General features: G+C 37.9%; 1 protein-coding gene across 1 annotated transcript in view; it reads right to left on the reverse strand.

Moving 5' to 3' along the window:
* ZNF592 (zinc finger protein 592) overlaps nt 1-15,922 on the reverse strand; it is a 75,480-nt gene that overhangs the window by 20,249 nt on the left and 39,309 nt on the right. The window contains exon 3 of the mRNA XM_044665489.1: nt 11,438-11,616. Coding sequence (XP_044521424.1) covers nt 11,438-11,616 — 179 coding nt within the window. The remainder of the gene's footprint in view (nt 1-11,437; nt 11,617-15,922) is intronic.

Genomic DNA, 15,922 nt, shown 5'->3' on the forward strand with positions numbered 1-15,922 from the left:
AGAGAAATGCAAATCAAAACAACTCTGAGGTATCACCTCACACCTAGCAGATTGGATAAAATGAAAGAAGGGGAGAGTAATGAATGTTGGAGGGGATGTGGCAAAATTGGGACATTAATGCATTGCTGGTGGAGCTGTGAACTGATCCAGCCATTCTGGCTGGCAATTTGGAATCATGCTCAAAGGGCTATAAAAGAATGCCTGCCCTTTGATCCAGCCATACCATTGCTTGGTTTGTACCCCAAAGAGATCCTAGATAAACAGACTTGTATGAAAATATTTATAGCTGCGCTTTTTGTGGTGGCAACAAATTGGAAAAGGAGGGTATGTCCTTCAATTGGGGAATGGCTGAACAAACTGTGGTATATGCGGGTGATGGAATACTATTGTGCTAAAAGGAATAATAAACTGGAGGAGTTCCAGGCGAACTGGAGAGACCTCCGGGAACAGATGCAGAGCGAAAGGAGCAAAGCCAGAAGAACATTGTACACAGAGACTGATATACTATGGTAAAATTGAATGTAATGGACTTCTGTACCAGCAGCAATACAATGACCCAGGACAATTCTGAGGGATTTATGGTAAAGATGCTACCCACATTCAGAGGAAGGACTGCAGGAGAGGAAACATATAGGAAAAACAACTGCTTGAATGCATGAGTCGGGGTGGACATGATTGAGGGTGTGGACTCGAAACTACCACACCAATGCAACTACCAACAATTTGGAAATTGGTCTTGATCAAGGACACATGACAAAACTAGTGGAAATGTGCATCGGCCATGGGTGGGGGGAGTGCGGGGGACGAAGGGGAAAGGAGGAGCATGAATCATGTAACCATGTTAAAAATGAATATTAATAAATGTTTGAAAAAAAAAACCATGAAGGAAGGTGGCCTAGCAGTAACAAATATTAAACTATACTATAAAGCAGGGGACATCAAAATGATATAGTACTGGCTAAGAGACAGAAGGGAGAATCAGCGGAATAGACTTGGGGTAAGCAACATCAGCAAGATAGTCTATGATAAACCCAAAGAGCCCAACTTTTGGGACAAAAATCCACTATTTGACAAAAACTGCTAGGAAAATTGGAAAACAATATGGGAGAGATTTGGTTTGTATCAACATCTGACACCCTACACTAAGATAAATTCAGAATGGGTTAATGACTGTAAAGAAGGAAACTATCAGAAAATTAGGCAGAGAATAGTATACTTGTCAGATCTCTGGGAAAGGAAAGATTTTAAAACTAAGCAAGAGTTAGAAAAAATTACAAAATCTAAAATAAATAATCAATTACATTAAATTAAAAAGATTTTGTACAAACAAAAACAATTCAACCAAAATCAGAAGGGAAACAACAAACTGGGAAAAAAACTCTGACAAATGTCTAATTATTCAAATATACAAGGAGCTAAATCAATTGTACAAAAAAATCAAGCCATTCCCCAATTAATAAATGGGCAAGGGACATGAATAGGCAGTTTTCAGATAAAGAAATCAAAACTATCAATAAGCACATGAGAAAGTACTCTAAATCTCTAATAATTAGAGAAATGCAAATCAAAACAACTCTTAGGTATCACCTTACACCTAGCAAATTGGCTAAAATGACAGTAGGGGGTGTGTAATGAATGTTGGAGGGGATGTGGCTAAATTGGGACATTAATGCATTGCTGGTGGAGTTGTGAATTGATCCAACCATTCTGGATGTCAATTTGGAACTATGCCCAAAGAGCGCTAAAATAATGCCTGCCCTTTGATCCAGCCATACCATTGCTGGGTTTGTACCCCAAAGAGATCATGGGGAAAAAGAGATGTACAAAAATATTTATAGCCTCACTCTTTGTGGTGGCAAAAAACTGGAAAATTAGGGTATGCCCATCAATTGAGGAATGGCTGAACAAATTGTAGTATAGGCTGGTGATGTAATATTATTGTGCTCAAAGGAATAATAAACTAGAGGAATTCCATGTGAACTGGAATGACCTCCAGGAATAGATGCAAAGTGAAAGGAGCAGAACCAGGAGAATATTGTACACAGAGACTGATACTGTGGTAAAAATCAAATATAATGGACTTCTGTACCAGCAGCAATGCAATGACCCAGGACAATTCTGAGGGATTTATGGAAAAGAACACTACCCACATTCAGAGGAAGAACTACAGGAATGTCAACACAAAATAAAAACAACTGCTTGAACACATGGGTTGATTCGGACATGATTTGGGACATAGGCCCTAAACGACCACCCTAGTACAACTATCAATAATATGGAAATAGGTCTTGACTGATGACACATGAAGAAACCAGTTGAAATGTGTGTCGGCTGGGGCGGGGGGGGGGGGGGGAAGGGAGGGAATAAGAACATGAATTATGTAGTCATGGGAAAAATTTTTTTCTAGAAAATAAAATTAAAAAAAGAAGTATACTTAGAGGGAACAGGGATAAGATATATAAGATGAAATGTCAAGATGTGTGTGTATAAAAGTATATATGTATAAATATATAAATAAAACTATAGGTAAAAAAGGAGATAATATTAAGGGGAAAACAGACAAAATGGAGTAAATCTATATTTCATAAAGAAGCACATGGGGCAAACGGGGAGAAGACCAATACAATGGAAGGATAAAAGAGGTTAGAGAAAGAAAATGCTGTTGGTGGAATTGTGTACTGATGCAACCATTCTGGAGAGCAATTTGGAACTATACCAAAGGGTCATAAAACTGTACATACCCTTTAACCCAGCAATGCCACTCCTTAGTCTGAATCCCAAAAACATCAAAAAATAGGAAAAGAACCTATTTGTACAAAAATATTTATAGCCACTCCTTTTGTGGTAGCAAAGAACTAGAAATTGAAGGGATGTCCATCACTCAGGATAACAGCTGAACAAGTTATGGCATATGATTGTAATGGAATATTATTATGCCATAAGAAATGATGAACAGAAAGATTTACACAAAGTGAAGTGAGCAGAACATTGTACAGAGCAACAGCAATACTGTACCATGATCAGTCATTAATGATTTAACTATTATCAGCAATGCAAAGATATAAGACAAATCCATGAGGCTCATGATGAAAAAATGCTATCTGCTGCCATAGAAGGAACTAATTGGAAGAGTTTGAATGCAGATCGAAGCATGCCATTTTTCATTTTATTTCCTTCATGAACTTTTTCTTATATCTGTGTCTTCTTTCAGAACATCATGAATATGGCAATAGATATTACAAAACTGTTATGATAATTTGGGGAACTGTTATAATATATATGTGGATAACTGTTAGGATAATTTCCTAAACTGCTAAGATGGTTTCTTGCCGTATTGATCCTAATGGGTCACAAGTGTAAATAATGATCCCAAAAGGCTAACCCCAAGTGCAGTTAGGCATAGTAAGGAAAGGTATTGAATCTCCTTATTGCAATAGTTGGATAGTTTCTGACTGCTGATTGGTATTGCAGCTAGGAACTGAAGAATCGGCTGATTGGTTCTCACTAAATCTCTAAGCAACTAATGAAGATAAGAAGTGTTCTTTTTAATTATTTTACTAATAGGCTTGTGTGTTAGATTTAACAAGACTAATTAGTGTGATAATTATATTAAATCTACACTGCCCATCTTTAGATTTAATCACCAAAGGTGAAAACATCTCCATTTTGGGTGGTCTGTAACCCATGTGTGCTAGAGTAACAAATCAAAATTTACTGACTGCCTCATGGGTAGACCTAAGAAAAGCGTCTGTTGTGATTGGACACGTAAACTAAGAGAAGGCCACAGGAAGTGACGCAAAAGAGGCCCCAAAATAAAAAGAGACCTCAGTCAGCTGAGCTTGCTTCTTCTGGTTTGTGAAGGGGACCTGAGGGAGCTCTGCTGGTTCATGACTGGGGCATTCCACATGGTGAGTTTAAGACTGAATCTTCCTGAACTTCTCTTAATAGAGTTTGATAAAGACTTTGTGACTGAAGCTTTTGCTTCATTCGACACTGGAGCCCCCTGGCCCTCTGAGTTTCCAGCCAGCCTTGGTTTAATTAGATCCACCTGGATTAACTAGGGGATCAGAGCAAATTACCTACTGTGTTAGATTCTTATTTCCTTATTTCTTCTTCCTCTTCTCAGTTGTAAATAAAGGTCCATGAAAGTCATTTTAACTTGAGGTTACTCTTTATTTGGAAATAATTATTCAATCCCCTGGTGACCTAACCTTTTAAAATATTCAACCAAAAACCCCTTTTCCACATTACATGATTAACTCAGAAAATGTTTTGAGGATTAATAACTTTAGTATTTTCCTCTAACAGCCAAGATGAACCTCCAACTGACACCCTCTTTGGAATCTTGAGATATCACAGAAAGGTTAGCATATGGCTTCTTAGTAAATGGGTTTAGTGTTGGTATAATAGGTGATGGGAAATGGGATTGATGATGTAAAGTGGGAATAGGGTTTTTAAGTTGTCTAAGGAGATGGATAGTTGTAAAATCTCCCAGATAATTTGACTGATGTTCAGATTTGAAGGTTTGTTTAGCAGATGTTGATTTGATTTGAATAAATCTTCTTGATGACATTCAGAGAACTAAAGTTAATGAATCTGAATAATATTTAGGTTGATAAGAGTTGAGAGTTATATCAGAATATACTCTATGTACTCTGACCTAGCCTAAGCCCAAGAACCTCCCTCCTTGTCCAGTTATATCTCAAGACTGAGACCAGGATTGGTTCAGGTTTACCTCTTATATAGGCAGTTTCCAACTGCCCTTTGGCTCACGCCACCTCAGTTTATTCTGGTTCTATTCAGGTAACTGGCAATCAAGCTTGATCCAACATGGCTGCTATTAAAATCCTTACATAACACACGAATAAATTATGTCAGATTACTTGTTCTCATGGGGAGGGAGGAGAAGAGGAAGGGAGGGCGAGAACCTGGACCACAAATTGTCAGAAAACAAATGTATAAAATTGTTTCTACATGTAATTAGGGGAAAATACAATAAATGTTATTGGGAAAGAATGCTCTAAAACACCAATAAGTGAAGTATAAATTAAAACAACTCTGAAAGTCCAAATCGGGCCCATCACATTAGCAAAGATGACAAAAAAAGGTAATGACAATTATTATAAGGGCTTTAGAAAAACAAATATTTGTCATTCAGTTATTTTCAGTTGTATCTGATTCTTCATGATCCTTTTTGGGGTTTTCTTGGCAAAGATAATGGAGTGGTTTGCCATTTCTTTCTCTAGCTCATTTTACAGATGAGGAAACTAAGGTAAACAGACTTAAGTGACTTGCCTGGGCCGCATAGCTAGAAAGTGACTAAAGCCAGATTTGAACTCAGGAAGATGATACAGCTGACTCCAGGCCCAGCACTCTATTGGCTGCATACCACTTAACTAGAAGAATAAACACACAAATATACTATTTGTAAAGATATGAATTAATCACCATTCAGAAAAGCACTTTGGAACCAATATCCAAAAAGTCATTAAAGTATGCATAGCCTTTGATTCATTAATACTGCTACTAGGTATATATTCTAAAATGATCAAAGGAAGAAAGGAAGGACTTACATGCGCAGAAATAGTTATTAAAGTACTTTTTTGTTATAGCAAAGAACTAGAAACAAAGTAGGTATCATCAAAAAAATTATGGCATATGAAAATAACAGAATATTATTGTGCCATGAGAAGCAGCAAAAAGGATAGTTTCCAAGAAGCCTGGAAAAAATTGTTTAAATTGATGTAAAGAGAGCAAAATCAGAGGGAAAGTGTCTATAATGTCTGTAAGCAACAACATGAACATTATTTTATACAAAGAATGGAAAAGGATTGTGCAGTATGAATTGCCTATACATACAGCTTTTTCTTAAAATACATATTAAGCTTGGTAGTTAAGAAAAAGAAATCTATTCTCTATAAATGCAGAATTTAAGTCAGACTATTCTGGCTTTTTTCTCTTTTGCTATCACATACTTTAACAGAGTGTACATTCCTTCCCAAGGTTTTCAAAATTTCCACTCCAGAAACCACTTCTTCCTCCCTAGCAAGAAACTGACCCAGAAAAGATGTTCCCCTCATTGGTTCTTCGAAATGAGCTTTATGAATGAAGGATGGGTTATATCATTAAAACATTAACATCCCAGGATAAACTGATCACCCGAAATCTCATCATGGTATTAACTCAGCTTTAAATATTCAAATGTCTTCCCAACTCCTTCAGCCTCCTCTCCTCTCTGATTGGAGGACTGGAGAATGGGGCACCAAACTCCTCCCAAAGCTTTCCTTTGTAGAGTTCAGATATCTGGACTTTCCAGCTCACTCTCCATTTTCCATTTGCAGCCCCACTCATTTTGAACTCCAGCAATATGATGCCCCTATGCAGGAAGCTCCCTGAAGGGCTTCTTCTCCCCTGCTTCCCAACTTCCTTTTTGTATGTTTTCTTTTCCCTTTATATTATAAATTCTTTGAAGGCAGGGACTGTTTCTGCATTTTTATTTGTATCCCCAGTGCCTGTTACATATTGAAGGCAAGTAAAAAAATTACTAGGTCCTGTGATTTTTCCAAAGAATATGTATAATTTTTTTTTAAAAAGAGCAAATTCTAGTAGATGTATGGTTAGTTTAAGTTTCCTATGATACTTCTATTCTATACTTGTGACAGGTTCCCAAATTCCTGACCTGCTTCTCTTTTTGTCCAGGCAGATGGCAATATATTTTGATGACAGTAACACTGTTTCTACCTCCATTAACTTTCATCTAAATATTTCCCATTATACTTTCTCCTCCTTTGGGTTCGTGAATTTTTTCACATGTGTCCATAGATGAGGCTGTGGTTTTTATTGCTTCCTCCTTTCTTGAAGTTAGTTTCTAAATTACTGAATGTCTCTACTGCTATTCTCCTTCATATACTGTAGTCACTATTTATGGGATCTAGTGGAAAATATAATTCTATGTACATATATAATGTATAACATGTACATACATTCCTATGCATACATTTATATGCATACTTACATTTCTATGCATACATTCATATTTACATATATACAAAGAAATACAAGTTTTTTTCTCCCTTTTCAGTTTACAGCACATTTGACTAGATTTGCAATATTGCAGGCAAATACATTCTTATTGGTCATTTTCAGATGCCCTTTATCTCTTGCCAGGAACATACCTTTCTTATATTTTAAATGACAGTCCAGGAATCCAAATTCTATTCTCCCACCAGTTGCTATTTAACCAGTTGCTCATTTTCTCTTCTGCCTCCTTCTTCTAAATCCCATAAAACATTTGTACCCAAAAGAGCTTTGGTTTCTTTTCCAAGGCTGCAATCTTTAATAGGAGCGGCTAGATGGCACAATGGAAAGAGTGCCTGGTCTGGAGTCAGGAAGACTCCTTGAATTCAAATCTAGCCTCACATACATACTAAACCCTAGACAAGTCACTTAAACCCTAGTCGCCTCAGTTTCCTCATGTCAAATGAGCTGGAGAAGGAAATGGCAACAACTCCAGTATCTTTGCCAAGAAAACTGCAAATGGGTGGTCAGACATGACTGAAAAACCGAACAATAGCAAAATCTGGCTGCGTCATTTAAAACTCACAAGCAGAAATAGAATCTAGTTTGGCAAATCAAAAGAGTTCGTTTGTTTCCTGAATACATACAACATAGGAAAAAAGCAAATCTTTTTTATAGTTATCATGTCAACAAATAGCTATCCCTCAGTAGAAGGCTGTCAGTAACCACTGGTTATTTCTTCCTGAAAGCACCTGTGGACCTTTCCCCTCATGCTCTAGAGCAGGGGTCGGCAACCTTTTTGGCTGTGAGAGCCATAAACACCACATTTTTTAAAATGTAATTTCATGAGAGCCATACAGTGCTCACAGTGCGCGCTCCTGTAACAGGGTCTGAAAAAAAATTGACTTTATGGTTCCTGCAGAAAGAGCCATATCTGGCCCTCAAAAGAGCCAGATATGGCTAGAGAGCCATACGTTGGCGACCCCTGCGCTAGAGAATAAACTGTTGTTTCCTTCTCAGAACATTAATAAATACTCTGCCATCTTGCTCCAAGTATTCCTTTCTAATTTGTTCTTCTATCACATTTAACTCTTCTCCAAACTCCTATCATAAGCCAGAAACCCCTGCCACTTCATATTTTCTTCTTCTTTGTTTTCCTGCTGAAGACTTGTGTTTTTTAATAACCCTTACCTTCTGTCTTAGAATTAATACTGTGTATTGGTTCTAAGGCAGAAGAGTGGTAAGGACTAGGCAATGAAGGTCAATTGACTTACCCATGGTCACATAGCTAGGAAGTGGCTGAGGTCAAATTTGAAGCCAAGGCCTCCCATCTCTAGGCCTGGCTCTCAATCCACTGAGCCATCCAACTGCCCCCTAAAGACCTATTTTTATAGAACGTTTGTTTCCCTGATGACATGGAATAGAGAGGCAGTCTATAATCCCCTTTACCTTATTTTCTATGAAGTAGACTACTTGCATTCTGAACCAAGTTAAGTCACTTATACATGCAAGAAATATAAATATCATAGTCTATGAAAAATTCTCTCTGCTTTCTTCACTTGCTCCAAGTGAGATTACCAATTCCTTGTCTTTTTTTATATTATCTCTGCTAGAAAAATGCTAGGCCCAATTGCTTCAGGAGTCTTGAATGCTAAAATTTTCAATGTCCTAACTTCTTAGATCATTATCACTTTGTTAGATCTGAGAAAGCTAAACCTCACTTTCTTTCCCTTCTCTTGTTAATCTCTTACCTAGGCTTACCAACTTGTCCTGTTTACATCGTTTTCCCAACTTTCCATCTCACTTGAGCAATTCTCCACCTTCCCCTCAACCTGAGCCTCTTTCCTACTCCTTTTGTTTCTCTCTCCTTCACCCTGAGTCCTTCTTCCACCCTTCTCCCCAAATATTCAAAAATTTCTCTTCAAAATCATTATCTCTGGCCTTTTTCACAATTCCATAGCCCTTCACCAGATTTCCCTTACAATTCCTTTTCCTTTAGTTTACACTCTTCTCTTGCTCCTTCTTCAACAGAATCTCTTCCCACTGAAGTGTTATCTTTTGTTTTCATTTATACAAGAAATTCATATGGATGTGGGGTAGGCCCTCCAAGTGTCCCAAGTCATCACTCAGTAAAGATTACATGTTAAGAGTGTGAAATTGGAACTAACTCCCTTTGTTTATTTTAAATTAATCAATCAAGAATTTGGAGTGTCCCTCCTTTCACACCTAGTTAACCTTTGACTAGAAAAGGAAATTCACACCCTCAAAGACCAGAAATAGATTCCACAAGGATTGCCCTCCCTGGGCAATACCAGGCAAATTAAGAAACTATGATTGGTTCCTGAGATGTGATAGACCAGCCCACAGGGAAAGAAAATAGAAACCAGAGAGATAGGAAGTGATGTGGGAAACGGCTTATAAGAGGAGAGACTGAAGAGCTGAGCATTTCGTTCAACAATGGATTTCTTCTGGGTTGGAGCTCTCTGCGTTGGGAAGGAGTTCAGCTTTGGTGACTTGCTTGGGTTGAAGAGACTTTTGCAGACTTCCATCTGGAGATTGGGACTTTGTTGAGGAAGCAAGGTAGATTTCTTCAGAGCAGACTTAAGAGTGGTAAACTAGAAAATTCCCTGTCACCTTCCTACAGTTCCCCACTTCTATCTCTACTTTGGTGTAATAAAGCTACTAACAGCCTTGTGACTTAAGAGTTAATTTTTATTAATGGTGACAACAACTTCTTATAACTCTTACAATTTGACACTAAACTCATTTCAAACTATTACAAGAGTATCAACAGTGATACAGCACTGTTGTTGAATTTGACTGGATTATAAAACAAAAGGCCCACTTCAAGAGTGGTATGTAATAGTATTTTCAAGTATTGTAAAAGAGAAAATAAAATTAAGTTTTTGGTTTGGGATCCTACCAGACATATCCCTTCTTCTTAGTAAAGAAGGTACAAGGCCTTGGTACAACACAATCTGAAACTTCATGCTTTTCAACAGCATCAGATCTGTTCATTCTCTTCTTCTTTTTAAAAACTCTTACTTTCTATCTTAGAATAAATACTATATTTTGGTTCCTAGGTAGAAGAGTGGTAAAGGCTAGGCAATGAGGATTAAGTGATTTGCCCAGGGTCACATAGCTAAGAAGTGTCTGAGGCCAGATTTTAACCTAGGACCTCCCTTCTCTAGGCCTAGCTCTCAGTCCTCTGAGCCACCTACCTGCCCCCTCCATCCATCTTCTATGAACTGACAGGAATTTGGAAATACACCAATGAAGATATAAACATGAAAAGGGATCAGAGTTAAGTGAGATCTGGCTTATGGATTCCAATTCTCTGGAATCCATAAAGATTAGAAAAATATACAATATCAAAAGAAACACAAACAGCTAATAGTGACAGAAAAAGAGTGATTCGTCATAAGTTCCATATGGTTAAAGCTGTATTCAATAAGATTCAGGGTTTCCCTCCCTTGGATTCATGTCTGAATATGACTTTCTGTATCTGCTTTACTTCATGGAAGACCAGTATATATCAATACATTAGAAAGTAGAATTAAAAACCAGGAATAGTTTCCTTTATTTTATTAGAGAATGTGGATTCTCTTCTGCTTATCACTTCTGATAAAGTGGTAAACACTGACAGTAGGCTTCTTAGAGTTCAGTAGCTTAGAGTTCCATTTGTTAAGAAAAAAAAGTTTTAATATTTAAAAGTGGGCTACATTAGTAGAGTTGTAATTAAACAGTGTCAGAATCATTATCACTGTACACTGAATTATCACTGTAAGAGGCTATCTAGGAATATAGTATAATATATTAGAAGGAACACTGGGCTTGGAGAAGCATTAACAGAATTCTAATAAGACTACATTTAAAACTATTACATGTCAAACTTAATTTTACAAGCAGACTAAGTTGTACATAGTACATCAATGTAAAGCAACTAAGTGACTTTAGATATTTAAAAGCAATTTTTAAAACTACAAATGTCCTTTTAAAAAAACCTAAATATTTCCAAACATACCCATCCCTCTCTGTTTTCCTCCTCTTGAGAAAAGAAAAATGTCTTACCATGGCAGAGTACTAGTCCAGCAGGGGATTCTTGGAAGCAGAGCCTCAAGCAATTAAGTCGGTCATATCTATAGAAACCTCATTCTCCTATATGAGAGGCTGCATATCCCCACTACGTAGGGCAAAATAGCTCCCTTACCACCCTCTTCTCCAAGAAATAGGTCTGTCCTAGCTCCAGATCCCTCACTGCCAGCAGATGCCACTTATAAGCCAAGTGTGAGGGCATCTGTAGTGCAGTATCTCTAATGCATCTCTCAAACTCCAGGTCCCAGAAAGCAGCAAAGGGTGGACCAGGGCTAGAAAGAAGTTACAGCAGCGAAGGAAGGTGTGCAAGTCCTGCTGCACCTACCGGAAGCCCACTTTTCGGGCATAGTGCAGACAGTTCTCCTTCACATGGGTCTGGAAATAGGCCAAGCGGCAGAGTGCTCCACATTCAGGGCAGCAGTAAGGAGACTTGTGTGCATGGATGCGCTGGTGGGCGCAGAAACTACACTGGTTGGGTAGCATCATCTGACACACCTGACAAGTCTGGAAAAGAAAAGAGAAGGGATCACAAATGTCAGTCATCTGTAGAGAGCTCGTGCTCCAATTTAAACAAGTGGGCTCCAACATCACATGGGGCAAAATTAAGTAATATCTGTCTGCATGGATCTGCCACTCTTAAGGCAGGCTCATAATGTCTTGTCTTTTAACTATACCTCTGACTTAACTGATCTGGGATAAAACTAGACTGCACATAGAGTAGATGAATAAAAATAATGTAAAAACATAAGAGAGCAATTCATTAAAAAAAAAATTAGAGTATCCTGGAAGCTGCTAGGTAGCACTGCACTGATTAACCTTCAGGAGAAGGAAGTCAAGCATAAAAAGTGTGACACATGCTAAACTGGTAGATGAAAAGAATGCAGTGAATATTTTAGCTAAGCATGTGATAAAATGTTTCATGCTACTCTTCTAAGAAAGATGAAGAAATGTAGACTAAATGATAGTATAATAAGACATTTGGAACTGGTTAAATGTCTGGACTCAAACGATCATTAATAGCTCAATGTCAAGCTTGGAAGTAGGTTAAGAGGAAAATATCCCAGAGATATATGTTTGGCCCTGTGCTTTTTAAAATAATTTTTAGCAGTATCTCTAATAAAGGCACAGAAAAGTATATTTATCCAATACCTAACACATTGGATAACAGAATAAGGATCCAAAGATTGTGAGAGGCTAGGACATTGGGCTAAATCAGGGAGATGAGCTTTTAATACAATCAAATGTAAGGTCTTAATTTGATTTCAAAAGCACAAGATGGATTAGATGTCAATTTGTAAGAAAAAAAAGACTAGGAGTTTTAGCAGACTGCAAGCTGGACACCTAGGCAGCGGACAGGGTGCTGGATCTAGAGTCAGGAAGACTTAAGTTCAAATGTAGTTTTGTGACCCTGATCAAATCACTTAACCTCTGTCTGTCTCAGTCAAAAGGAGATAATAATACTACCTACCTCCCAGGGTTATTGTGGGGATCAAACAAGGATAATATTTGTAAAGCCCTCAGCATAGTGCTTGATACACAGTAAACACTATATAAATGTTAACTATTATTTTTATTATTCAATAAGTCAAAAGTATACTGTGCCAAATCAAGAGGCTATTTCAATCTGAGACTGCAGTGAAAGCCATATCATATCAGAAAAAGAAAATGAAAGCCCCAGAATATTCTGCCTAGGTTAGACAACATTTAAAACAAAGGGGTCAAGTAGCAGGGCCATAACACTCTCAAATGGCCCTAATCAAGTTAAAATGAAATTGGAAAATGCTTAACAAAACTAAAACACAATAGAGCATAGATAAATGTTAATTTGTGGTTTTTTAGGTCACTATGCAGTTCTTATTTCTATTTGAGTTTTATACCACTGTGCTCAGCTCTGGACACTACTACCCTACTAAGCTAAAGTTATATGGAGGAGAGAAACTAGAATACTGACAAAAGTCAAGTCCATGTCATGAGGAATAGCAGAGGGAAATGGGGCTATTTTTCCTAGAAAAAAGAAGACTCAGGGAGGACATGTTAGCTGGCTTCAAGGCTTGAATGACTCAGGGTAAAAGGACTGAGGCTTATTCTCCTTGGCCCCAGAATTCCCCACTGCTAGAAGCAATGGGGAAAAATAGTAAAGAAGCAGATTTAGGCTTGATGTCAAAAAAAAAAAGACTTGTTATCAATGAGACCAAGTAGGATGGGTTAGTCTGGAGGCTTTCAACAAAAATTAGAGAATTATTTGTTGAATGTGTTATACTGGGCATTTATTTTTAAATATAGGTTGGATGAGATAGCTATTGAAATCCCTTCCAACTATGATATTTGGTGACATCCCCACTTAAAGGGGAAATGGTTCTTTTGACCATAGCACACCTAATATTTTATCCCCCAGAGTTCTGGTCTGGCATGATCTTCAGGGCAGATTCTGGTCCACAATACCTTACACAAAGTAGATAATCAGTAAGTATTTCTTTCATCTCTTCTAAATCCAGAGGCCTTTCTAATTTCCACTGTTTGAATACCATTTCTCCCTCTAAAGGTTCCCTAAAACTGATTTCATCACACAACCTTGAAGAAAAAGAAAAGCTAGAAGATATCCAATTTCTAAACTTATCACCCTCAAAGTCCTACAGACTAGACTCACTGAAGTTGGGTTGAGGCCAATATGATCATCCTGCTCTCCTGGTAGAAGAATTGTTTAACAGTAGGTCAAACCAGCAAAGGATCAACTATTCCTGGCATACAAGACAATTAGGGAAACTAATCTGCTAAAATCCCTGTCCAACCTTGGTGCCTTTGAGTTTTATGGAAAACATAAAAAAAAAAAATACAGAGATCACTTACTGATTTCATTCTAGGGAGAGTTACATTCTCATCCTTTGTAAACCCCTAGAATGCAAGGAAAAGGTACCAAGCTATTGCTGCCTCTAATGCTGGACCTGAATCCCCACCTCAGTACTCTGAACTAACCATCTGATCTGGAACTTAAGACACTCTCTCATAAAACCCAAGGCTAATACTTAGCAGCTTTAGCCTTTAGTTCCTGTGACCAATTTTTCCCTTCTTCTGAACTTAGAAAGTGAATGATGGGCAGAAGGGAAGTGTGTACAATAAGGATCAGGCTGGAAAAAGTTTCTAACAATGACTTTCCAGGACATTCACTCAAACTATTCCTCACAGCTGAGATGAATTCTTGAATGTCACCTTCCCCTTCAAGGTTCAATTCAGGCATCATTTTTTTAGGGCTTTCTGAGATCACCCTAGTTACTACTCTTACTCCCACCTAAATTTTCTTTACATTATGCTTATCACATATATGCTTTAACTCTCCCGTATACTGTAACCTCCTTGGGTTTCATTTTTGTCTTTGTATTCAATGTGCCTGGGACTCAATAAGTACTTAATAAATATAGGCTGTTACAGTGGATGTGAGGGACACCAATTCAGACAACAAAGACCAGAAATGTCTTCCTGAATATTTGGGAGAGGAAACTGAAGAAAATGAAGGATCCACCTTTCAGATCCATATGACTTCAATAGGATTACTTGTCTATCTTTCCCCCACTACCATACACACTTTGCACTGACTATCCCAGGAACCTTTGGTTACACTAGAAAAACCAGGGAAGTTTAAAGAGTATTTTGGAACAGATTGCTATGAAATAAAAAAGAAATAGCTTTGTTTTATCTTTGCTCCTGGAATGCACTAACCTTGTTTCAGGATGAACCCTACCTAACGAATGGAGGGGAACTATGCCCTAATGGGAAGGAATAAAGGGAAAAAAAATTTTCTGATGGCAGATTAACTACACACACAATGATACACATTCATCAAGGGCCCTCAGATAGTCAATCTAGAACCCTGCTTCACAGAGATACCTATGATAGGATAGCACAGTAATGAACTCACTGTCCCCCAAAGAGCTTCTTCCCCAGATCAAATCAAGGACAACAGAGGATGTGAAAAAGGTGACAAAGTACTGCTTCCATGGAGTGAAAAAGGAAGATAATTTGTTCAGATCACAGTGAAGAAGAGAGGTCTGAAAAAGCCTTTGCCTCAGAGCTCAGAAGGCAAGTTTATTTACACAGATTCTATCAGCATTCACATTATACAGGTGTTCCCTTCTCTGAAAAATAGGCATGTCCACTACAAAGCTGGAAGACAAAAGAATGAGATTTTCAGTATTATGTAAATGGTTATTGCAATTATGGGCTAAGCAAATGCAGCAAATACAGGTGAGGTGAGAGAGACAGCCCCAAGAGCAAAGAAGCTCCTTGCTGGTTCGTGGCCAGTGAGGTAGAACCCAAGGCACTGTCCCTCTATCTCAAAAACTATCCTGGAGTAAAGCAGAACTACTACTCTTAATTAAATAGGGTAGAGGGGCCAGCAAGATGATTCAATGGACAGAGAGTCAGGCCTGGAGATGGGAAATCTTGAGTTCAAATCTGACCTCAGACACTTCCAACTTGTATGACCCTGGGCAAGTCACTTGACCCCCATTGCCTAGCCCTTACCACTCTTCTGCTTTGGAACCAATATATAATATTGACTCTAAAACAGAAGGTAACACTTTTTAAAAAATTAAAAATAAAAAGTAGGATATAGTCAACCAATCTGTACTTATAATATACTCCAGGAATATTCCTCAATCACACAGAGGTGACTTTTCCCTAAAAGAGCCAACCACATTAGGACCCGTCATTCTAAATCCTTGATTTCTTCCCTAAGGGTTCATAAACCAAGATTCCACACCCATTTGCTTGTTATTTCAACCATATTCACACACATATTGCAGATGAGCCAGAA

The sequence above is a fragment of the Gracilinanus agilis genome, chromosome 2 (genome assembly GCF_016433145.1).
Source record: "Gracilinanus agilis isolate LMUSP501 chromosome 2, AgileGrace, whole genome shotgun sequence".
NCBI lineage: Eukaryota > Metazoa > Chordata > Mammalia > Didelphimorphia > Didelphidae > Gracilinanus > Gracilinanus agilis.